This window comes from Podarcis pityusensis (assembly GCF_964106645.2).
Source record: "Podarcis pityusensis genome assembly, chromosome: 2".
Classification (NCBI taxonomy): Eukaryota; Metazoa; Chordata; class Lepidosauria; order Squamata; family Lacertidae; genus Podarcis; species Podarcis pityusensis.
This window is the reverse complement of record NC_138029.1, coordinates 82,998,562-83,023,892: the sequence shown is the minus strand read 5'-3', so window position 1 is coordinate 83,023,892 and position 25,331 is coordinate 82,998,562. Positions and strand designations below refer to the sequence as shown.

General features: G+C 40.3%; 2 protein-coding genes across 4 annotated transcripts in view; one reads left to right on the top strand and one right to left on the bottom strand.

Annotated features, from left to right (window-relative positions):
• Window positions 1-25,331, bottom strand: part of CACNA2D3 (calcium voltage-gated channel auxiliary subunit alpha2delta 3) — a 479,869-nt gene that overhangs the window by 70,489 nt on the left and 384,049 nt on the right. For both annotated transcript variants that reach the window (XM_080996726.1, XM_080996727.1), the window contains 4 exons: window positions 24,370-24,463; window positions 22,292-22,387; window positions 21,035-21,156; window positions 20,339-20,419 (listed from right to left, as the gene is read on the bottom strand). In XM_080996726.1, coding sequence (XP_080852852.1) covers window positions 20,339-20,419; window positions 21,035-21,156; window positions 22,292-22,387; window positions 24,370-24,463 — 393 coding nt within the window. The remainder of the gene's footprint in view (window positions 1-20,338; window positions 20,420-21,034; window positions 21,157-22,291; window positions 22,388-24,369; window positions 24,464-25,331) is intronic.
• On the top strand, window positions 2,283-18,568 carry LRTM1 (leucine rich repeats and transmembrane domains 1). 2 transcript variants are annotated; one of them, XM_080996826.1, is made up of 3 exons: window positions 2,283-2,912; window positions 4,894-5,490; window positions 10,197-18,568. In XM_080996826.1, the coding sequence occupies exons 1-3, from the start codon at window positions 2,906-2,908 to the stop codon at window positions 10,631-10,633; spliced, it is 1,041 nt and encodes a 346-aa protein (XP_080852952.1). In that variant the 5' UTR covers window positions 2,283-2,905; the 3' UTR covers window positions 10,634-18,568. The 2 variants fall into 2 exon arrangements, with proteins under 2 accessions (XP_080852952.1, XP_080852951.1); XM_080996825.1 differs by lacking the exon at window positions 2,283-2,912 and adding an exon at window positions 3,956-4,226.

Sequence of the window (25,331 nt, the reverse complement as noted above, 5' to 3'; positions counted from 1 at the left end):
CTGAAATACTAAAATATAAACTATATCTTAATTAGTTACCAATAGTTTCTAATTGTGTTTTGCGATAATCCAGATTAGAACCATTATAGATTCATAGAGTTGGAAGTGACCCTGAGGTTCATCTAGTCCAACCCCCTGCAGTGCAGGAATCTCAACACACAAGTCTCCCATCCAACTTGAAACCATACCAGACCCTGCTTAGCTTGGCAAATGTGGTAGCAGTTTTATTGCTGCACCATTCCGCAGACAATGAAATAAATGGGATACCTGCAAAGGGTGTGTTTGATAGATTCCCTGCTCAGACCACTCAGTCCATTTCAGTAGAGTAAAGCAGTTTCCCAACTTTTTTTTTTAAACTGTGGCCCCCTTCTGATCTTGTCTCCTTCCTGGAGTGTAACCAAGGGGGGCAAACAGCTACCACCCATAAGTAAAATAAATACAAATCAAATCATTACATATTTGAGGTTCTGCCCCCCTAACAAAAGCCTGCCCCCTAACAAAAATCATGACTATGCCCATGCTCCCCCCATCCTACCAGTAGAGAAGCTATTTAAATGTTTTGTTTGTAAACAGAACATGTTTTATTTATAATTTTTATAATTTATACAAAATACAATGGCATAAAATGATAGGAACAGAATGAAATATTGTTGAAGCACAAAAACAGAATCATGGAGCTGGAAGGGACCCCAAGAGTCATCTTTCTAGTACACGCCCCCCTGCAATGTAGGAAACTCCGCTAAAACATCCATGACAGATGGCCATCCAAAGTCTGACTATAAACCTCCAAGGAAGGAGAGTCCAGAACCTCCCGAGGGAGATCCATCTTCCATGTATTATAAAACGTAAACAACACTTATTTGACCCCAGTTATTTGACACAGAGGGAGAAACCTACAGATACAGCCCAAAAGCTGCACAGGGAGTTTTGTATATATGAGAGAATTTTAAAAAGCCATTGTTCCTTACTTGACCTGGTGTAAAAAGATCTTGTTATCCGGAGCAGCCCTGGTTGCCTAGATAAAACACTATAGCCCCACACACCCTTACCTGAGAGTAAGGCCCACTGAACTCAGTGCGGCTTTCTTCTGAGTAGACACTTAGTTATTTACTAGATGCAAGTCAGCAGCACCAGACGATCCTGCTTGGCTAGGCACTGGGGTGGATTTCATCCTGCACCTTGCAGAGTCGCACTGACACTGCCAATGGGCCCTGCTTCATTCGGCAACATCCGAAGGCCCTGATCCACTAGGTGCTGGGGTGGACTGCACCCTGCACCTTGCAAAGTCAGGCCCAGGCTGCCACTGGGCCCAGCAATGGTGGCAGCAACAAGCAGCTCCGGCTTGCCCAGCCCTACCCATTGCCACCCCACCGCTGCACTTACCTGACCTAGGGGCTCTGGATTGCGGGTTCTACTGGTCAAAATGGGAGCCTCAACGATCACCCTCTCCCACCAGAAACACACCAGGACTGCTCCAAGGAAATGCAAGGCCCTGGTGGTCTGCCCCCTTACCCACTTCTGATTGGTCAAGCAAATAGCCAGCCAATCAGGATTTTTTAAAAAAATGGATTTCCCCCTTTCACTTCTCATTTCCCTGGAGTAGAGTATGGTGGACTGTGAATTTTACATCTGGTGAATTAGGGAAGACTAACGGACCTGGCAGGCCCAGGCAAATCTACTATAAAACACATCCGTTCTGTAATTATCAGTTTCATTTTAGTACTCTGCTGAATCTTCTGTGAAAATGGCAGCCAGATTTCACTGGAAACGTGAAATTGTGGGACTGTAGAAGGAAGTATTATATTAAGAATTAAGAGAAATGACTGGATCCATTGGGCCACAATTCTTCCCAGTCCACACCTTGAGAGCCCTCTGGGCACCCAACCCCACCCCATTCACCAGTGGAGAAACTGTTTCTAGCATTTTGTATTAGGGGCTGGTCCTCTTCTTTATGTGACCCAAGCACTTATTCAGAGGTTTGGTAGGGAGTTAGGAGGAAGAAGGAGGGTGTTTTCCTCCTGTTCCCTCAATGGCAACCTAACCTCATAAGTGAAAGCGATGATGAGTTATGTCAGGCATGTTCAGCAGCAGTGGCACAACTCACTATACCCACAACTGCAGCATAAAGCTAATCCATATATCAGTTAAGGTTGTTCATTCTTGTTTGGGGAAAAAGAGAGGACTCATATTTTGAATGTCTGAAGTTCTTGGGCATTTTTTTTTTCTTCAAAAAGAGAAACACAAAAATTTGTTTTCCCCCTTTACAATAAAATCCTGTCAGCACGGCTAATCCCTAGGGAAATCTAAAGTATAAGCCCCAGAACAGTAAACAAGTGCACGGTCAAAACCATGTAATCAAGATGAAGGCCTCCTCATACTGAGATTACACACCCCATTGCCTCCAATCACAGCCAAGGACGGCGGGAACGCAAGTTCAGAGTCATCTGATTTTGAACGGATTGACAAAGCATGGCTAACAATCCAACAGAAATCAAGAACTACATGGGATTTAAAAAGTCAGCTTTATTTTTGTGCCTTGGATTTGAGGTAGATTAAATAATTGAAAAGGCTAGGCTATTAGGTCATGATTTCTGTGTTGCAGCTGTCTAGCCCAGGTTGACAGACACTCTGCAAGGCCTGTTGATTTAATAAGAGAGGCATAGGAAATCTCTGTGGGTAGCAAACGAGCAGTCAATGAATCTGAAAAGAAACATGATTGAATGGGGAGGGGAACTAACCAGCATTTATAAAGCTGTGATTAGCTGGAGGTCCTATGGCAGCTACAGTTGTGTTTTCTGAATAAGTGCAATAATGCATATGCAGCAGTGAAGCAACTTTGCTACAGAGAGTTATTGCTTCATATAAAACTTGAACTGAGACCTGCAAGCTCGACAAGTGAACAGCCATGAAAGGTAAGATATACTTTTATGTAGATGTATTGTGAAGGGATATTACTTTTGCAAATAAACTATGCTTTAAAATCCAGACAAATCAATAAACCACATTTTTTTTGTGGACTCAAGGAAATTGTTGCATGCTAAGCATGCTGATTCAAAATGCATCTCCTTATCTTCCTTATATGAATGCAACATTCAGAAACCGTAATCAGACATTTGTAGGGTCAGTTCAAATATTTGTAGGGGGACTTCAAACACTATTTTTGGCAATGAAGTTTGAGAAATTATGTACAAGATAAACTGTAATCTCAGAAAGTGAATGGCTTCATATGAAGGCTGACATGCTTGGTTATGAAATCAAAGGCTCTTAAATATCTGTATCTTTTAGGAAATTTAAGTTCTACATTCAGTGACTTTTCCTGAATATTTCAATACTATTTGACTTGAAGCTAAACCTTGTGCATGTTTGCCAAGTGGAAAGTCCCTCTGATTTCATTGGGATTTACCCCAAAATAAATGTACACAAGACTCAAGCCCTTAAGACTCCTGCTTAGAAATAAGAGATACTACTGATCTGCCTCAGGGACCATTCATGAAAGGAGACGGAAAGCTTTTATCAATCTGGACATATGGCTCTTAGCTATCATTGCCTGGTATATGATTGCTTTTACTGTGTGCATACATACAAAGAATGCTGTCTGAGAAATATTATTTATAAAAAAATAGTACTCATTATATTGTTTGTGCCATTGTAAGGAACTGTGTGAACTTCATTCACTGTTTCAAAGAAGGGAGACATTTAAGATACTAGAGAATGCTTATGGATTATAGACACGAACAAGTGAACCATAATATGAAATACTGGTAATAGAATTAATAGAACTATAGATAATAACAGCAATAGAGATGTTTAAGAACATTTGTTCAAATAAGAGTTACTAGTTATTGTACGGTGTACAGTACAAAAAAGTAACAGACTCACTGAAATTAATGAAACTTAGTCGGGTCTATTCACTTGCATGGATCTGTTGAGAATAGGACTACCATTGGATACAACCCTCTGGTTTTTTTTGTTGTTGTTTTTTTTGATGTTTGATCCAGAAAAGCATCCCAGACGCTTGCTCAACACACCGGACTCAGTTCACTCAAATGTGCATATTGTCTAGATCGCTAATGCATGTTGGCTATCTCATTCATTTCAATGTGCAAGCTGGGGAGCCACTGGAAAGGAATTCATAGAACTTAACAAGGAAGCTCTAGAAGGCTGGAAAGTTTCTAAACGGTTAAGAATGCTGTAGATCAGGGTGACTACAGATCACATGACGAAATGTAAGAAGCTGAGAAAGACTTGCTGAAGTAAACGAGGTCACTCATAGTCTTAAAGTTAACCACTGGTTTAAGTGTTTTTCTTAACCATGGTCTTAGTGTCTCCCAGGGAGCAGCCAATGCGAGGCTCATCAGTGAATAAGTAACATGGATGAAAAATTCCTTAAGCAGCAGTTGGACCTGCTGTTTTATTATGAGGCTTGACCAAACCATTAATACTGATAAAAATAAAATTACAATTACGCTCCACTGAAAATAGTCTGCTGAATGTTTTCTAGCCCTCCATGCTGTCAGTGGAATTCATTTACTATGCTGGGTGTAAAATTCATAGGGCACATTTGCACTTCTGATAAAGTTTTAGGATTCTCCCCAACAAAGCTTTGAGCTAACCCTTTGAATTTAATGGATCTAAACTATCCATGGTCATTAATTTCAATTGGTGTACTTTGAGTAGGACTAGCATTGGCAACAACCCATGGAAACTTGGTTCATTTAGATACTGTATATTTGAGAAAATTGCTGATATGCATGACATGAGGATTTTATGACTATAACTACAGTTCATCCTGCTATTCAAATATGCAAACTTACTCTGTACATATCTTCAATACACTAACTGCCATCACAAGATGCAGAATGTAACACTGATACTTCTTTTCTTATTGCATAGGTTCATTGCTTTTGATTTCAAGTGTCATCTTGCTAACAGATGTGCTGAGTGGCTGTCCTCCAAAATGTCTGTGTAATCGCTTTTTAAAGACAGTGGACTGCAGGAATCGAGGGCTTGTTGAAGTTCCTTCACACTTACCTGCTGAAACTCAAATATTGCTGTTGTCAAATAATCGCATTCAGAAAATCAGTCAAAGTGCTTTTGTTGACACTCTGGCCCTCAAAATCCTGGATTTATCTAATAACTCTATCACGGGTCTGTTGCCTGGCACATTCAAAGAACTGCAACATCTACAGATACTAAACCTAACAAAGAACTTCATTGAATATGTAGACAACAAAACTTTTAGTTCGCTTTCTCGCCTAAAAGAGCTGGATTTATCCTCCAACAATATATTAAGTATGCCCGGAACTCTGGGAAAAAATACAGGGAACATAACTTTATTGTCTATGAAACATAATAAACTTCAGAAAGTAGACAGACTTCTGTTGGAATCGCTCCCAAACCTGAAAGTTGTTCTGTTTAAGGGTAACTTCTGGCAATGCAATTGTCAAGTCTTTGGCCTTAAACTGTGGCTGGAAAGTTTTTTATATAGAGGTAAGTAATTTTTCTCTGTTACACATATACTGTATATCCAGCAAATGTCATTAAGACATATCTCACCTTCGCTATTTATTGAAGTTTTAATTCAAGGGAGCATCTAATAACATGGAAAATGGATTTGGTGGAGGGAGTCGCTGAGTATGGATGACTTCCTGATGTAGAATTTACTGTATAGCCTATACACTTCCTACACTTGATACTGTGTAACAAGGTTTAAATATAGCAATAAGTGATGATGGTTAGGGTTGCCTATATCATACATTACAACATTCTTAACTCTATACAGCAGTTGCTATGACTTCTGCTTATTGAGAGGGTTCATATTACGTTTAGTAGTACATACATGGCTTTAACAAATTGTTGACAAGGCAGCTACTTGCACACTGTAAGAGCATGTTGGGAAGTCTGGACCATTCACTTATGTTATATATACTGAAGCCACAACATAAGAGCCTTGCTGGATCAGGCAAAAGATCTGTTGAGCCTGATCTTTTGTTGGTAATGGTGACCTGCTAGATGCTTTTCTGATGTTTCTGAACAGTTGTTTGTCCCCCAGCAGCTAGTATTGGGACCTTTTCTGTAAACTATACCTTTCCTGTAAACATGGAGCCAGGGGCCATCATGGCAGCAATTTATTTATTTGTCATTTCATATCAGTGTCTTTAGGTGACCCTAAGTTTTAGAATCTTGAGAGAGAGCTTTGTATCTGCATTAATCAACAACTAACATCAATTCATTGGTTTTTATCCCAATCTGTACTGAATTAAATGAATTCATGAATCAATGACTATCAATGGCTACTAGTCATGAAGGCTATGCTTTGCCCCACTGGTCATAGACAGTAATGCTTCTGAATACCAGTTTCTGGAAACCACAGTTCTTGTGCTCATGCTATGCTTGCAGGTTTCTCAGAGGCATCTGGTTGGCCACTGTGAGAACAGGATGCTGGACTAGATGGGCCTTGCCCTGATCCAGCAGGCTCTTATGTTCTTGAAATGTTATAAATGTGTGTATTTATTGTTGATGTTTTTATTGTTGAATCACTTCAGGATGTTTTATGTGAAGCAATTGATATAGTTGCAATTCAATACACATATTTCAACTCAATCAATTCAACCACTTACAAAGGAAACAAGTGGAGACACTGCTGTCGTATTTCCAAAATTCAGCATGGTTTCAAACTAGTAGTAGTAAGAGCAGATATACTGACCATGAAACAATACATCATGCAGTTCTGTACTCAAAATATTTATTCCTAAGTAAACTTCCTAGTTAGCAGGCTGAGGAATGAAACTAGAGGAGTCCAGCCTTCTTACGTTATATGATGGACACCTTAGCTACTGCTTTGAGAAGACTACATGAGATCACGATTAAGCTAAAATGTAGAAGAGAGAATTGGGGGATGGAGCTTGTGGGTTTCTTTACACCTCCTGCTTTTCCTGGGGGAACCCAGCCTGATGGGTGGGGTATAAATAATAAAAATATTATTATTATTTCAGAATTTGAGTACTGGATAAAATATACTCCCAAGGTGGTCATCACTTTCCAAGAGCCTTGAACGGTTAAAATATTACTAAGTAATTTCTTTCCATCCTAGGATATATTGCTGGAGTCATGCTCCATACAGACATCTTCTTGTAAGCAAAAGAACATAATGAATGAATATAACTTAACTGTTAAATTTGTAGAATAACTTCATAAACTTATCTCGGGGAAAGAAGCTTTCCAAGACAAATTAAGAACCCTTTTTGCTTTTCCCATCTTTGCACTGTTCTAATCTGCATACATTTGTAACATGAATAGAAATCAAGTTACTATCAATGCTATCTGGGAAAAGCACATGTTGTATATTCCACCAGCAATTTTTCATTTCACTAGCAGTTTTCTTGTAAGACTTACATAAAGCAAACTGATATATCCTGTGTTAATGATGCCCAATCCTCTCCCAGATCCACTAAATAATCTGCCCTACCTTTATATCCCCCAAATGGATGGATGGACGGGCACACACACACATGAACAAAAAGAAGAATGAAATGTCCACCTTAAAAAAAACACCACACACAAGTAAAACAGCATAACAATCTGAATATTACCTATGCTAAAGGTACACTAGAACAAAAAGTTTTAGCCTGGTGTGAAAATGTCCAGTTGTGCAGTTAGATAATTGCTGAGGATGGACGTAATAGAGGACAGTGAGGACGGGGGGGGGGGGGAGTTAGATGATAATATGTAGTCCTTCACTTACTACAAAATGTGGTAAGCAGTGTTTCAAAGGAGGAACCTTTCTGCTTGTGGGAGAAGCTATATTTTTGTCCCAGGAAATACAATTTAATCACATGGCATCTTTCTGGCAACATTAACAACCCACTGTCAGAATACAAAACCGCCACACTGCCCACCTGTCAAATTTGGCCCATGAGGCAGAACCTGATAAGGATCTCACCCATGGAGTGAAAAAGTGTTTGTATATAGTTCTGTTCGACCTTAAAAAGTTCCCTTGACTATTGTATGTCACATGCCTGTTTACTTCCAGCACTTGCTGGGAACTTCTGTTTGTATATAGCTTTTGTGTTATTGCTGGAGACGAAGGGAAGCAGACATGTTTTACTCTATTCCTGAACTATGCTGAATAAAATGCTGTACATTATGCTTACACATTTCTCTGTCCACCTCTTCTGCTGTGAGAAGATTTACACACTTCGCTGATAGAGCGTGCATGGGTCTCTAAGCATATCTGAGGCTTGTGTCGCTAATTGATGCTGTTCCAAGGGGAGAACGGCTGCTGGCCAGTGGCTGGAGCCAGCTGGGGGCCTGCCTGATGCCCCTGTCTTCCTGGCAGTATCCCAACAAAAAGATCCTCCCCACCACTGTTGTGCATGTTCTACTCAGATGAACATTACAGTGAGTCCAATTGGGCTTATTTCCAGGCTACTGTGCATGGAATTACAGCCTTATATGATTCTTCTATTGTTTTTTCCAAGCCATTCATCAGCAGTTGTGGTGGACAATCCTATTGTAATTATTTGCTGGACAACGGAATAATCTTCTTACAAGATTATGACTGAATTTTGAGTCTCCATTATTCTTTCCTACCTAATCCCATCAACATGCAGTAAATTGCAGCCCAATCGTATCAATTTTAATGCACAAGTAATTTCCACTGAGTTCAACTCCTACATAATGCGTTTAGGGCTGCAGTTGTAGAGAACAATCCTAAGCAATCAAAATTAAATCCCATTCAGCTCAATGGTGTTTACTCTCTGGTAAGAGTCTTGGGGTGCAATCCTATGCACACTTTATGGGAGTGAGTTCCACTGAACTTAGTGTGCCTTCATCCTGAAAAAAACATGCATAGGAGTGAGCTCTGAGAATCTTTATATTACACTGAAGGGCATCATAGCATTTTTTAAAACAAAAATCACATAAAATCTTACAGTCATGGCAGCATGAATTCTACATACAAAATACTGCAGATCTGACTAAATTCCAAGTCTGAGAGAATGGGAGCGAACATTGTTTGAATATGCAAGGAGGGCCTTTTATATACAAGTTAAAGAAGGCAGACAGAAAGCAGATTTGTTGAAAAATGGCTCGCATCAATTCAATAACTCTTGGGATAGCAAAAAGCAACAGACATATTACATCAATTTTACTACTATATAACTTTTATATCTGTAAGTTCTGTGTCCATACTTTTTGCTCACTTCATTTTATACCTATATGTATACTTATAAACAGAAACAATAAAATGGAAAAAATAGGAGATTCTTCCCACCCACCCCTTTGTATGCTCAAACTGAAATTCACTCCTCAAGTGATTGAAGACATGTGTGATAACATTTTTGTCCCTGGAAAAAGAAACCAGAACCCTAGAAACCAATGTAAAGTCAATCCAAAACTAATTTCTCTGCGATCTTATACATACAGTTGTTTAAATATAAAGTGCAGTCAAAGAAAGTGTAGTATTTCCTACCCGTTAACTATCTCCTACCCTCAGTCTATCTCTGTTTAGTCTCTCTTCTTTAGCCAGTGTATCTTCTGAGCCCCTACGTCCTGGTCCTATCTCCTGGTTCGTCTTGCTACTGAAACTTCCCTCAGCCTCTTTGCTTCCTGAGCTCTTTGTCTCTGCTCTCAATTTCCACCAAAAGCACATAGACCCTCTTGGTCCCAGACCTTTCACTTCCTTCACAACAACTGTTGTTTTGTGGCATGCCATCACTCAGATCAGGCCAACTCTCTGACACTGAATGGAAAACATCTGATCATTCTCACATTAAAATAGGACCTAATTTGCTTTTGTCTCTGCTCAGCATCTATTTAACCATGGTTTCCAAAACACAGTTACTATATGGTGGCCATTTTAAACTTCCTCCATGTTGGCTTTAATCACGGTTATGTTGGGCTTCAAGCCAATGGTGTATTCCCCCCCATTTGCAACCTTATTATGACCATTTGTTTTCCTTGGTTGGACTGTTTTCCAATAGCATCTATGAATGAAAGGAGAGCTTAAGTTTCACAAATGAGTAACAAAACTGAGGTTTTTCCATTGTTGTAATTCAACTGTAAACCAACTAGCATAGAAGATGGTTGTCATTTTTATACAGGAGAAAAATCAGTTTCTTCATTACTTTAGTTAGTGGGTGTTTGGTTGGTTCTTCTGAGTGAGCAAGAGCTTGACAAATTCTCCTTCTTTTCAGGAGGAATTAGTGACAGTATCATCTGCTCAGCACCTGATCATCGGAAGGGAAAAGACCTCCTGAGAATTCCTTATGAATTGTATGGAATCTGCCCTCCTACAGCTTCCGATATCCACCAGGCCAATGCTCTTCACTATACTTCTGAGCACAAAAGTTCTCCAAAGCTTGCCCATCACAATGAACATGGAGGAGACAGCAGCCGGTCACACTGTGAACCGAAACCAAAGCCACGGCCCGTTAGCTTGCGTCATGCAATTGCCACTGTAGTAATAACTGGAGTGGTCTGTGGGATTGTATGTCTCATGATGTTGGCTGCCGCTGTGTATGGCTGTGCTTATGCTGCAATCACCGCAAAGTACCACCGTGAAAAGAACCCCTCTGGCAAGGAGAAGAGGAGTCTTGAGGAAAAAGAGTCATTTGAGAGGTCATTGGCTTGAGTTACTGATTGCTACGGGCTTTCAGAAACATATACTACTCCCCTTGCCCAACAAGCTGAGTAGAGTCGGAATATGGCTGATTTATTAGTTACTCTTACATTTTGATTTTCCACATTCAAAACTGTTTGCATATAACTACAGAGGTGCCAACAAGATTTTTCTGGCCACTGGTATACCATATGTAGACTGGGCAATCGGCTGCACTTGACAAAGACACACATTTGCATAACAAAGTATATTCAAATGTCACGTGCAGATTTGTACCCTCTTTTGCAGGTGGAGGTGGAGTGCCAAAAATAAAGCCAGTAATAAGTTATCCAACAGATGGAATGGCAACCAGTGAAGCTTTCCCCCTAATTGTAGTTCTATACTCCAAAAGACTTACTCTGTTTAATATCTACCTGCTACATACCTGTTAAAGGTACAATAGCCCTACAGTCCTACAATGCCAGGGACGGCTTTCAAATTTCAGCAGTGTCAAGTGCCAGTCCAAAATATGGTACTTCCCCACCTCTCATCTTCCTTTCTGCTCAATTCAATATGTCATAGGTCTGATGCCCTGTGGTGCCCCCTAGTCTAGATGCCCAGTGCAGCAGAACCAGTCGTGCTGCCCAAAATCCACCTCTGCCAATACTAAATTACACAAAGAACTCAAGTTTCATGAGTTGCAAACAAGGTGTGTTACTGTAGGTCATGGGTAGCCAAACTAAGGTCCAGGGGCTGGATCTGGCCAATCACCTTCTAAATCTGGCCTGCGGATGGTCCAGGGAAATATAAAAAAATATAGTCCGGCCCCCCACAAAGTCTCAGGGACAGTGGTCCGGCCCCTGCTGAAAAAGTTTGCTGACTCCTGCTGTAGGTCTCTCGTGTGCTGATCTTAGGGCTCCAATACTATGTTAAGTGGAGGGAGTAAAAAGTGATTTAAGATTCATAGCAATTCTGTTCAGATACTCATGCTTGGATAAATTCAAGATTTAAATAGTTCAAACCCCAGTATTCATTTGTTGTGGTCATTTATTAATACCCCAACAAATACACTCATGGAGTCTGAACTGGCGGTGACGGACCAGGACTGAGACCATGGGATCATAATACATGGCTTGATAAAGCTATTGACCCAGTGTGCAACAGTGGTGGAAAAAGGAAGTTTGATGGGAGGAGGCAGCAATGCTTCAGAATAGCAATTTCTGGAAACCAGAGGTGCTCTTCCACTCAAATCCTGCTCGTGGGCTTCCCATAGGCATCTGGTTGGCCACTGCGATCACAGGATGGTAGGCTAGATAGACCCATAGGCCTGATCCAGCAACAATAACATTTTTTTCCTTTTTCTTTTTTGAGCCAAAATGATTTGACACATCCACTCAGCCATGAAGTTTGCTCGGTGCCCTTAGGTTGGTTTGCCATTTTTCAAGCAGTGAACATTTGGACGGGGTTTTTTTTTGGGGGGGGGGCAAAGTTTTGACTAAAGTTGTTGGGCTTTTTTGGCAAAAAGAGAGAGCCGATTTTGAGCTATTTTTATGGAAAATTGGCAAAAATGGCACTGCTGACATGGGCTGCCGTACATCCGGATTTTCCCAGACATTTTACCAATTTCCACCCAGACACTGCTGCCGACTGCAGTATTCAGGATATGTCCAGGAAATTCCAGATGTACGGCAATCCTAACTTAGGCCAGATTCTGTTTCTTCACCTAACCTACGTCACTGAGTTGTTGTGAGGGTAAAACAAAAGGAGGGAGAACCCATTTAAGTTTTTATACCAGCAGCCCCACTCCTCCCTGGGGAAGGAGGCCCTAAAGGGTAGTGTAGCAAAGCAGAGTTCAGCGTGAGGCTGTTATCTCTCTCAAGGCTGGTCTTATCAGCATAAGTACCGAGATGCATCTCACCTCACTTGGTCGCAGTCTTGGAGTTGCCAAATTGGCTACATGTCTATACAATAGCAATGAAGGCGCAGCCTACAGCACCCCAGCTCTGGAGTACCTGTGACTCATTTTGTGTGTCCCCTGTCACAGTACTCCCACTCCGAGCATCAGTGTGCCCTTTTTGACTTTGTACATTTAAAATCATCTGCACATTACATTATATAGAAATATTTAATGTGTTCCGATCGAAAGGTCGTGGTTCGAATCCCCGCGATGAGGTGAGCTCCCATTGTTTGGTCCCTGCTCCTGCCAACCTAGCAGTTCGAAAGCACGTCAAAGTGCAAGTAGATAAATAGGTACCGCTCCAGCAGGAAGGTAAATGGCGTTTCTGTGCGCTGCTCTGGTTCGCCAGAAGCGGCTTAGTCATGCTGGCGACATGACCCGGAAGCTGTACGCCGGCTCCCTCGGCCTATAGAGCGAGATGAGCGCCGCAACCCCAGAGTCGTTCGCGACTGGACCTAAGGTCAGGGGTCCCTTTACCTTTACCTTTAAGCCTATGTGTACAACTACCGTAGTTGCAGCAACATGCTTACTAACACTGCTGATGCCGGCAGACATTTTAGACATGGAAAAATATAGATCTAATCATTTAAATTAACAAATGGAAAGCTAGCGTTTTGCAACTTGGGGCATTTTATGCCTAATGTAGTTAGATGAAAGGCACCATTTGCTATATAAGAACCACAAATTATCTTCCACAAATGCTTGCAAGTAATTTTCAAATGCATTGCAAGTTATTTTTAGATACTCATTGGGTACCAAATAGCAGGAATCCCTACTGGAATGCCCTTAATTTGCAAAGCACTGGTGTGAACATCTGCTCCTAAATACTGAAATTATCTGCATGGGCTCATTTAATTTTATGTCTCAAATAAAAATATCAAAAGCAGTTTTCTAGATTCTGAAACTTAGAATGGAAATACATTTTATTTTATATCCGATTTAGAAACATTTTATGGTTGTTATTCCTTTAACATCTTTCCAAGAGAAGTTGCCTATGCCATTTTGGTTCCAGAAGCTATATAGTATGAACAGACTTGTAATTTTTAACTGTGATAAGATAAAGATTATGTTCGCATGCCATTTATATACCAGAGATCATCAACTTTTTTATACTAGTGGGCACATTTTGAGTGCACTGGGGATGCCAGTTAAAAAATAGCTGCCAAGGGCCCATGGCATAGCATAAAATGGCTGCCATGAGGAGTGTGGTATAACACAATATTAAAGAGACACCCACCATTCCCCAGGGAGAAAACAGAGACTCAGGGCAAACCTGATGTGATACTGATTGTGAATGCAATTGATGTGCACATATTTGCTATGCAAATAGCAGTCATAGGGAAGGCTAATCAGCCTTGTTTAACTCTCTTTCAGACACAACTGAAGTCCTGACAAAAATCACCTCTCGGAAGATATATTTTTTCCAAGTGAAGTCTCCAATTTGATTTCCCCTTGAAATCCAAAAAGCAGTCTCACTGAGGAGATTTCTGTCAGGATTGTGTGAAGGAAAGAGTTGAACTCCTCCACAGCTGCTATTTACATAACAAAAAAGTAGCACATTAATTGTGATAATCATGTCTAGTTTTAGCCTGCATCATTTAGGTTTATGATGTTTCAGCTAGGGTGGGCATTCAGACAACCCAGACAAACAGAGACTAGGATATTACCCCTAAACTCTATCTTTAAGGACTGGGGATGAGGGGAGTAGGGAGGAAAAAGAATTGCTATGGTTCTTGATAGACACCTCTAGCTTCCAACCAGTGAATAGCTTTACCAGGGCTCTTTTTTTAAAACTTTCAATCTCAGTGCTTCTGGAAGGGATGTAGAAAGAACTCAGCTTTTCAGCTGGTGCCAACCGAGCAGAAAACACACGTCTCAAACAGTTTATCATTCAGCATACTTCCTAATTCTTGCATCTATCCTATGTAGAAGGTTATTTATTTTCATGTACCTCTATGAAGTATGCTATTTTCATTCAAATTGCTCTGGAAAACATGGGAGAGCTGCACCATGCCCAGCTCCACGTTCACCCTCTGAACAGTGGGGGCTCTGGCGCCCTCAAAAAATACATTGGGGGCAGGTCACAGTGCCTTGGGTCCTAGGAGTCTGTGCACAAGCCCTGTTGCACTAATCTGTGTGAAACTTTGGCAGACTTCACCCCCTCATTTGCAAAGAAAATAAGCTATAGGTATACCCTAAAATGGAAAAGTAAAGGTGACTACACAAAATATTCTTTAACCTATTTGTCTGAAATATTGCAGGTGTCGCCCACTCACTAGCAGCTAATACACCTGCAAATTTCATCATTTTTGAAAAAGTTATAGTTATTTTACTATGCAGTCAATGGGGCCCCATTGAATTTTCTGATCTATGGCTCACTTCTTCTACTTCTACAGAAAGTTCCAACACTGGAGTGGAATGGGCAACATGTTTCTGACACTTTCCCCATTTCCCATTACAGATTACAATGTTTAATATAACGATTACAATGTTGAGCGGGTTGCATTCTGAAGTAACAAGTAAATATATTTCTTGATTGAAAAAGGTAGCATAGACTCCATTTTGTTTGTGATGCACTGCATTTCCCCTTACACTTCCCTTGAAGCCATAGCACTCCAAGAAAATCTCCAATAGAGTGAATATTGTTGCAAAGGATTATTCATGCTTGTAAATGAAATTGTTTTCCATGTTTTTGTTGGAAAAATCTATCAAAATAGATTTTAGACTGGAAGAAATAGATTATATAAACTAGTGTCAAAGTTGATAATAAATCAATAATGCAAGAAGGCCTTCAAGAAAAAAGAGATTTGAGAGCAAAGAATATGGTGTGGTGTTTTTTTTTATTTTTAAAAAAAGCTCTAGTCCAGCTTCTCAGTTTTAGGATCCTGTATTCAGTATTTCTTGGAGAATGAGGTGGGCACATATAGAATCCTGAAGCTACTAAGCAGGTTACAGTGCTTTAAAACTGTATGTTGGGCATCCCTAGAATATTTTCCTTTGTGTTAAGAGGACACCAGCAACAGTGAACGAAAAGACACCTGTTAAATGCAGCTGATACTTCTTTGTGGTACATACCTCACTGCTATATTTAAATCTCAAATAGCCATAGAAAGAGGATACACCCTCAGAAAGATAGTGAGCATGATAGCAAAAGCTAGAAGGCACCTTACTTTCTCCTCTTCATATTTTCTCAATTGAAATGAAAAACCAGCAAAAGCATTTAAACCCAGGAGTAGGCAGACTTCAGAGCTAGGTTTTAAAGACATGCTGTTAGAATGAAAGAACAGGGTAGCTCTGAACACATTCTAAGCATATATCTTCAGTAGAAAGTGATTTCACAGACCTTTCCCACAAAAGCCCAGTCCTGATTAGCTTTCTTCATTTGCTGTTTTGTTGTTGCTATTGTTAAACAGCTAGGCTCCTTTGGGAGTAAGGGTGGGATATAAATTTAATAAATAAAACATCTGGGAGTCTGCTAGCACATCCTGATCTGCCTTCTGATCACCCCTAATCCATATACGACTTGGGAAAGAATCAACATTGGTGTTCTAAAATTCTTTTGGAATGCCAGTAAAAATGTTGATAGTGGAAATCTGATTTATTCACCTTCGTTTTGTTTGTTTTGCTAAAGTTTTCTACAAACTCTCTCACAAAAGGTTCCTAAGTAAACTTAACCACTTGGTTGTGAGCCTGAGTTTTAGCTTTTGTGCAGCCAACTGAGTTAGAAAGATTTCAGAGATTTCAGAGAACTCAGAGGACAGTTCCAAGTACCGGTAACTAATATTGTGGTGAAGAGCACCTGTTCTTCTCACAAGCCAGTTTATCTAATAATAAACTATTTCCTGCCGTAACCTTTCCCATTATGAAAGGATAGTGTTTGATGACATTCAGACCACATGGTCAGCATCCTATCTTCAGTGAAAGATAACCAGAGCATCTGCTAATGTGCAATTAATGCTCAGTGGCATCTCCTGCTCTTCAAAATGCTTCTCATTCAAAATGTCTAATGTTACTTTAGCACATCCTGAAACATTAAACATGTATTATACGCAAGTGTTCCTTCATTGGTTGAAAGTTGTATAATCTTCTTAAAAGCACCTTAGAGTTTTTCTGACTTGGCCAAGACATTCATTGCTGCATTTCCCTGTGGGGAGGGCTCTCTAAAACAGCCAAATATTGTAAAAATGCATTGAAGCAAAATTAAAAGTTATCCTTTCAGTGTGTCCTGGAAATGTATCAGGACTGTATTGATCCTCAAGCTGTGTGGTTGGGCTAGGGATGTCAGAGAATTCCAGCAAAAATGGAAAGTGGAACAGAAATCACCAACATTAACATACCCATCCCATTTCCGGAATACAATTCAGTCTAGAGAATACGATCAGTATTCACTGTTGTGATCCTTTTCAACCCACAAAGGATACATAATGATATGTAACTGATCGTTCTCCCTACCACTCTGCAATTTGCCCTCTGTTTCCTTTGCACTGAAATGAATTGTGTGGAACAATTCAATGGTAACATATGATAACATAATAATAAGCTGACCTGAGTCCCTGTCAGGGGAAAAGATGAGATATTACTTAATAATAATAATGGTTAATTATGTAATTAATTTCAAAAACATTTGCTCTAGTAGACAGTGAGACAAATAACAGAAGAACTGTGACAGATCATAAACAGCGCTGATTGAAACAATTATGTGGGAGTGGACATTCCTAGCTTGGACATACTTAATATGTGATAAGAGCATGCAATAAAGTTATTTAATAACAAGTGTGCCTTGATAAATTAAGCTACATGTTGGGTGTATTCACCACTGTATGCCGAGAGTGGGAAAGTTCCACGCAGCCCAAATCCCCACCTCAGTGCCATGAGGGGTCAAGAATAAGGATGTACCAGGAGTCCTTAGCACACCTGACAGCTGCAAGGAATCTCTAAACCAGCATTGCTTTCCCAGAACGCAAGCTCCCAACTACTTATTATTATTATTATTACGGAAGTTGTAAACATTTGAACATGTAAGGGGGACTCTCGCAAATGCAAGTATCCCTAATCAAATGTTTGTGAGGAGAACTTGGGCAAAGGCAGCCTTGCTTGCCTAGAGGAGTGTGTAAAGCTTATTGGCCTTGGGTTAATTTGCCAATATTCATATCAAATGCCCAAATGACTTACAGCAGCTGAGTATCATATACCATTTTTTAACCTTTTGGATATCATTATCATCAACGGTACCTTATACTCAAATATTATTCACCAGTAAGGTTAGAGGAAAGTTCTGTTCATTTTGTATTTTAATACAAACTAATTCACACTTCCTTGAACAGCTACCTTTAAAATTCACACTGCTCTGAATTTTGCGATGCAGTTCTTCACCCCCCCAAAACCATTCATGTATGAAAACAAGACACAAATGCATTATGTTAGGGAAAACGGCTTGCAAAAATGTTTATATCAGGCAAAACTGCTTGAAAAAAGCTGTACATTATTATTAGAATGTGCACTAATCTTTTTGTGATTTTAAAGTGTTGTGGGAATGCAGTGAACTGAACGTAAGAATCAACAGCAACAAAACAGCAGGGAAAGGCACACAGGGAAGAGCGTGGCTATACTGGATATAAATAAAATGCAGCATTACTGTTCTGGCACTATTCATTACAAAACGAAAACATTGCTACAATTTACATTGTAGTTTTACGTGAACCAAGTTCTAATTTGGTTATTCAACTATTGGTTCTGCCCCCAGTAACATTTCAGCCTCAGGTACTCTTTCTATGCATACACCAGCTCATATACAAAGTCCGTACTTTTTGTGTACCCAAAATGCCTGCTTTGCCTTGAACAGCAACCAGGAAATCCAGTACTCTGGAAGTTGGGTGGGAGGGTGGGTTGTTGTACCTGACTGACGCAGGCCAACTTAAAGATGCGCACCCACACCAGGATAATATGCTAGCCCAGTCCCACTCTTGAAAGTTCAAGTTCTCTTTCTTTAAGCAGCCCAGATACCTCATCTCAACCTGTAGACGGGAAAGGATTCTTTCATATTTGCATGGATTTCACTACACAGTGACTGATAATTTTACAATGTGGAGGGGAGAACACCATAAGAAGCGAAGAATAAGACTGCTGTGGGGGAGTGAAAGGTTTGCGAATAGCAAAGATGTGTTTCAGAATGGTTTGACTCAAAATACTGCTTTTCACACCACAATTTAAAGATACTTTTCCACTAATCACATTTGTATCATTACATAAGGAGTATCCCAGATCCAGCCAGCTTGGTGCTCTTCAGATATGGCTGGACTGCACCTCCTTCCACCAACTTTGGCTGCTGGCTCAGCTGCGCAGCTACCTGGGCAGGGATAGCCTAACTTCTGTTTTCTGTGCTCTAGTAATCTCTAGGTTAGATTACTGCAACATACAGGGCTGCCTCTGAAGACAGTTTGGAAACTTCAGCTGGTGCAGAATTCAGCAGCCAAGCTGCTTGCAGGGTCAAGATGGTTTGGGCATATTAAACCCAACCTGGCCTGACTGCACTGGCTGCCAATCAGTTTCTGAGCCCAATTCAAACCTTAAATGTCTAAATACTGTAATACCTCAAAAACCACCTCGCCCCGTATGAACCAACCCAGACCCTGCAACAGTAATAGTAATAGTAATAGTAGTAGTTATACTAATAATATATTTATATGCCACCCATCTGGCTGGGTTGCCCCAATCACTCTGGGCCGCTTCCAACAAATTAAAACACAGTAAGACATCAAACATTAAAAACCTCCCTGTACAGGGCTGCCTTCAGATGTCTCCTAAAAGTCAGATAGTGGTTTATTTCCTTGACATCTGATGGGAGGCTGTTTCACAGGGCGGGTGCAACTACTATCATCATCTGAGGCCCTTCTTTGTGTGCCCCCTCCATGGGAGGTAAGAGGATGGCAACATGAGAATGGTTCTTTTCTGCAGGAGCTCCCCGCTGTGCAATGTTCTCCACAGAGATGCTCACCTGGTGACTTCGTGACATATCTTCAGGCACCAGGCAAAAACATTTCTCTTCTCCCAGGCCTTTGGCTAATTAAACCATCTATGGCCTTATAAACCGTGTGTTGTGGGGAGGCATTGTTTCATTTGTTATTATGTGTTTTTGTTTTTCGATCCCGTAAACCACCCTTTGATCCTTGGATGAACAGTGGTCAATAAATTAAGGGAATAAAACAAAAAACATTAGAAATAAGTGCCCATCAACCCTGACTCTTGGCCATGCTGGTTGGGGCTGATGGCAACAACATCAGGAAGTTAGGACATTGAGTATGAAATAGCTTGTAGAAAACACTGGTGAACTCCAGTGCTGCTTCAGAAGTACTGTTGTCCATTGATGTTCCTGTTAAGTTAGTTGTATATATTGTTATTCTGAATATATACATTTGCAGCTAACTTCATACACAAGTATGACTAATAAGGGTCCACCTATGTTAATTAAAATTTATAATAAGAAAGGTTTGTGATTTCAGATTTGCCATACTAAAATTTCGGTAAACACTGCCTTGTAATACTGCAAATTAAACCCCTTCCAACTTATAATGAAGGATTTTCGTGTCTTCAGGGCATTCAGAATCAAGCATTTTAAGGTGAGGAGGCCTCCGATGGTCCAGACATTAGGTCATTAAGTTGCACTTCATTGAACTTACTTCCAAAACAGTCTTTAAGTGAGAATTTTTATAGGAAGTCTAAGTAGCATAAGAAAGCAAAGCCTGTTTACAATATTGATATAGAAAAGGAGCAATAATTTTTACCTGCTACCACTGGAGATTTTCTGTCATCTAGAAGCTGAATGGCAGTACTTGCTGTTACCACATTGCTTTTGTTTGCTGTTTCTACAATAAAAAAAGAAGCAGTTATTCAAATTAAGATTCTAACTATGTATTTTTAAACAACTGTTGGTATGTTTTCACAGTAGCAGATTAAAATAAGCTTTGCATGTCATCTGAACTGGAGATTGTAGTCAAGCTCCATCCTGCTAAACCATAATCTGTAACCAAGAACAAACCTTGGTTAAGGAGGGGAGAGATTAACCATGACCCCACATTCGAATGACATGCTAAGCCACACATTAATTTAGTTGCTAGGTTGTGCTGAGCTCAAAGGAGGGGCTTAAAGGACTGTGGCTGCCCCCCTGGAAGCCAGTACGTTTGTGTGTTCACGCTAAACAACAGTTCTTTTTGTGCACAGTGCAATTAGAAACTGCGAAATTACAGCATAATATTAAATTAAATCCTGCAAATCTTAACTGCCTGTAGTTTTAAGTAAGCAGAAATATTGGGTACCAATCTGGATTGATGGGTGCAATTCCTTCCTTCCTTCCTTCCTTCCGTCCGTCCGTCCTTCTTTTTATTTGCTTAAAGGTTTTATACCACACATTTCACGTGTTTCTCAAAGTGGTTTTGAGTGTATGAATTAGCTATGAATCAAAGCACAATTAAATGACAAACCTGTGCTGAAAGGGATTGAGTAGACAAAGCTTCCTGGTATCTGTTCTGCAGCTCTTCTGTACCAAAGCGGGAAATGATCAGCATTGAAAATATTCTCCTTGTCTCCAGCTGTCAAGAAGTCTCTTGAAACAGAAGAAAACATAATATGTTTGCTTGTTTTGGTTTTTACATCTTAAGCGCCTTAAAAAACAAAAGTTTTCTTTCTTTCCTTCCTTCTTTCTTTAGTTTTTCTGAAAGTAACTTTAGAATAATGTAAGCTACCCTCTAGATACCAGAGTCACTGGTGTCAGGATGGCAGCCCCACATGCGCCTGGTTACAACTGTGTTTACAATGCCTTCCCAGGTAGAATGCACATAAAATAAACATGCTGCAGTGAATAAGCATGGCTGCTGCTAAGAAACAGGAGCTGGAAAACCTGTCTCCTCCTCAGCTTGTAGGTAGTCCCAGTAAGTAAGCAATGAACATCTTCCAGGAAGCGTAACAGAAAAGCACATTAGGCCTTACTTTATTGATGTTTCAATATTTGGTTTCAATATTTGTATTTTTGTTATTTCAGTTTTGATTGTGTAGGTTACTTTGAGACCCTTTGGTTGGTGTAAGAAGCAACAAATAAATATAATAACAAATAATAATAGTAAAGTAGTCTTGAGATTCTGGGCATTCTCACTTAAAATGTTATTTTGTAGCTAGCAATGCATGATGAATTGGGTGCAAATGAGGAACCATTTTTCTTGGGAGATTCAAAGTGTGTGGGGGGGGGGGAATCAAGGGGATAGCTATCCATTGCCTTTTGGGGGTATATGAGCTGTATTAAACCTGCTAAAAACAGATCTGCATTCTTTGTGTGATGAGGCAGGATGAAACAGTTTGAAAATTGAATGAACAATCTGTTATGTACAAGCTTCCCAAATTAAATTGGAACAGAGAAGGCCTTCCCTGGTTGCTACCAGATGCATTTCTGCAGACTGTAGTGCAACCAAGAGGACCTCATTCTGAGATCATACTGGCTAGTCTGGTCTAAAGAGGTGAAGGTATCTCCTCATATAGCCAGGCTCCAAGTTGTTCAGGGCTTCCTAAATCAACAGCTGAAGCTCACACTTGGCCCAGCAGAGCTTAGGTGTCCTTTGTTTTGACACATAGAATCTGAACTAGAATGCAGAGAACTAGTGGGAAAGGGAAAGAAGGGACTATATAAAATTATGTGCATGGTTCTCTACTTCCGGTACTGCTTTCTTATATTGCCATATACTACTTACTGATTAGTTAGCTGTTCCGGTCCCACAAACAAATTGACACGAGAAAGACCCGTCCGAGTTCCAAGGAAGGCAACTTCCACTCCCTTGTCTGAATTTCTGAAGGAGAGCAACACACAAGGAAGAATTACATTTCCAGACGGTAAATGGTATGCAGATATTCTGAGGTCACAAGAAGTGCAAGCACAAACCAGGACTGCAATTTTAATCAGTTTTAATAAATACAATAATCAACTTAAGCTTTAACTGAAATTAAAATATTTCCCCAATTAATCAGTGGGAGTTAGACTGAAAGGATAAACAGTTAAGCAGTCAACACAGATGCACAATCTCCCTAACCTATAGTTGTGTGCAAATGGCCGCTTGAAATTATCTGAATTATCCTATACATCTGAAGGCAGCCCTGTATAAGGAAGCTTTTTAAAGTTGAATGTTTTACTATGTTTTTATATATGCTGGAAGCTGCCCAGAGTGGCTGGGGCAACCCAGTCAGATGGGTGAGGTACAAAATAACAACAACAACAACACACCCTACTTTTTGATGGGTGGGAGCACCATTTCTCTCACTTTTTCAAGGTGGGGGAATAAGAAATTACCTAGCAGGTGTTTTCAGGGGGTGGTTGTGGGGTTCACCATTACCAGTGGCTGTAGCACAGCCTCTTCTGTTTTCACCTAAATTTCTAATATATATATGGCACTGGACATGATGGCAGAAGCAACTATGTTGACATTGTGGCCACCATTTTGCATCCTGCACAATGCCCTGGACCCAGAATTGTTCTGAGGTCTGGTGGCAGAGAAAAGGGGGCTGCTACCATTTAATTTAATTTAATGGTGGAGAATATTCTTGGGAAATTATGTGAGGTGAACTTTTTCTAGGGGTACTGGGGGGGGGGAATCTCAGAAATTTCCCCAGCTCTAATCTGATGCTCTATGGACAAGGCTGCAACCCTGTGCATTCTTAGGAGTAAGGACTAGCAAAGTCATGCCAGGATATTGTTTTTCATTGTTCCGCTTACCCTTCAAAAAGAAAAAAGAAAAAAAAGAAATGACACTCCACTATTCTTCATGTGCTTTTAGACAATGCCCAATTGGTCCCTTAAGTGAATCTTCTATATTCCCTTCCTAGTTTCCCTTTTCAAAATTGGTTTTTAATGGCCTCAAATGTGGCTTTAATGCACTGATTTTATGCAAAACACTCTGAGAGCAAGTCAGCAGGGGCACTGCATGTCAATCTTGGTTTTTTAAAATTATTATTAAATTAAATGCTGTCCATGCAATTTCATTTTGCCGCTCCAGAACAAATGACGCCATGAGGGTTGTCAGGTGGCTGCCTAGAGATTCCCCCCACGGCCCTTTAATGGGCTGCTGACTTGGAAGACAAGAGAGTCCTCATTTCTCTCATCCATTATGCTGCAGGCTCTGTCGTCAGACTCCCTCCTCAGCTGATGTACAGCTCACTTGCTCATTACAGCGGGTAGTAGATGATTGTGGGGGAATGACAGGACTGAGGATAGCTACACAGCTGCCCAATCTTTTGTTTTAGTAATGGGTTTAAAGGAAGAGAGAAATAGCTGGGTTTCAGCTTAGCAACTCTACATGCCAGGGCTCCAAGTGAAGTCACATCACAGCCCCAGTTTTAGAAAACGCCAACAGTTGGTAGCAGCACCTGAGAAGAGAGAGTAGTGGCACTCTCAGGATGCCAGGACAGCAAAGCCTGTACCAGGAGGACAGTCTAGATCAGGGGAAGCCAGCGTGGCCATTGGGCTTTGGGTTGATAGCTCATGGATTTCAACAGTACCTGGATCACACCACATTGGAAATCTATGATTTAGGTCATTATTCTGGAAGTAGTATTTTAATAATATATAACACCCATTACTCTAGTACAGAAGGGGTTCTAAAGAATGTATACATGAATCAAATCTTTCCGCTGATACAAATGGAAGAGTCTATAAGGGCAGGTGAACTATTTCTGTGCATCATATATTTAAAACAATTAATGAATTGGTGAAAAATAAATGATGTAACCGAGTGAAGACATTATTAAAAGAATCATAAGCAATGCTTTGTTCACTTACTCTGATTTGTTCAGTGCAAGGCTGGTCCAATAAGCTTCTATTGGTGCGCTGACCACTGCATCAAACAGTACTTCCTGTATTAATTCTTTATCACCTATAAAGTTTTAAAAGCATTAATAAGGAGCATGTGTGCAGCCTTCTTACGACAGTAAACTTGGAGTCAGTAGATATTGGCAGGAAGGCTACATGTCTGCTGTTAGAGACTGTATGCTTCACTGCGGACTCTGGCCCCAGAAGAACGTATAGGTACGCAAGTGATGGAAATCTCACCTATCTGAGATGAGATGGGGAGGAGGGAAATCTCACATACCATGGCTAGCATCTTTCTCTTGCACATGAAAATCTAAATTTCCTGGATTCCTTGCACTAATCCTTATACGAGTTCCATATGTCCATACTATTTTTCATCCAGGGACTATCATGCTTGGTAGCATCATTCCACAATACTGGTTATGATCCACCACCACCTATATTCTGTCCCAGTGCCAACTATAGAAGACACAATTAGATGAACACATGGAACATTTTCTTTCTGTGGCCAGCAATTGAAAATTCCCAGTTTCATGTGAAAGGTTGTGCTGCAGACAGTACTGTCTCACATCCCAACCACAGCTCAGTTGAGTTTTTGTTACCAAAGCACATACAGGTATGATCATCAAACAGTCTGAACGTCAAAATCCATCTTGGTTTTCTCAGTAATACATGCCAATGTATTTCTAGTGATGCAAGCAAAAGTTTCAACCCAGCAGTTTGTTGTATAACATCCAGTACAAATGGAACTTTCTTAAGTAAAGATACTTAGTGTTTATGTAGTGTTCAAAGAGCTTCCAAATCTTTATTGTGTTATAATCCATTCAGTGGTAGGTCAGTATTATAACCCCAATATCACAGATGGGGGAACTGAGGCTGAGAGAAAAAAGCTTGCCTAGACCAGCTACTGATTTGATGGTTCAAGCAAGCTC

Coding starts and splice junctions, on each gene's coding strand:
- LRTM1 (XM_080996825.1), top strand. Junction 5,491..10,196: donor GGAAAGTTTTTTATATAGAG/GTAAGTAATTTT, acceptor CCTTCTTTTCAG/GAGGAATTAGTGACAGTATC.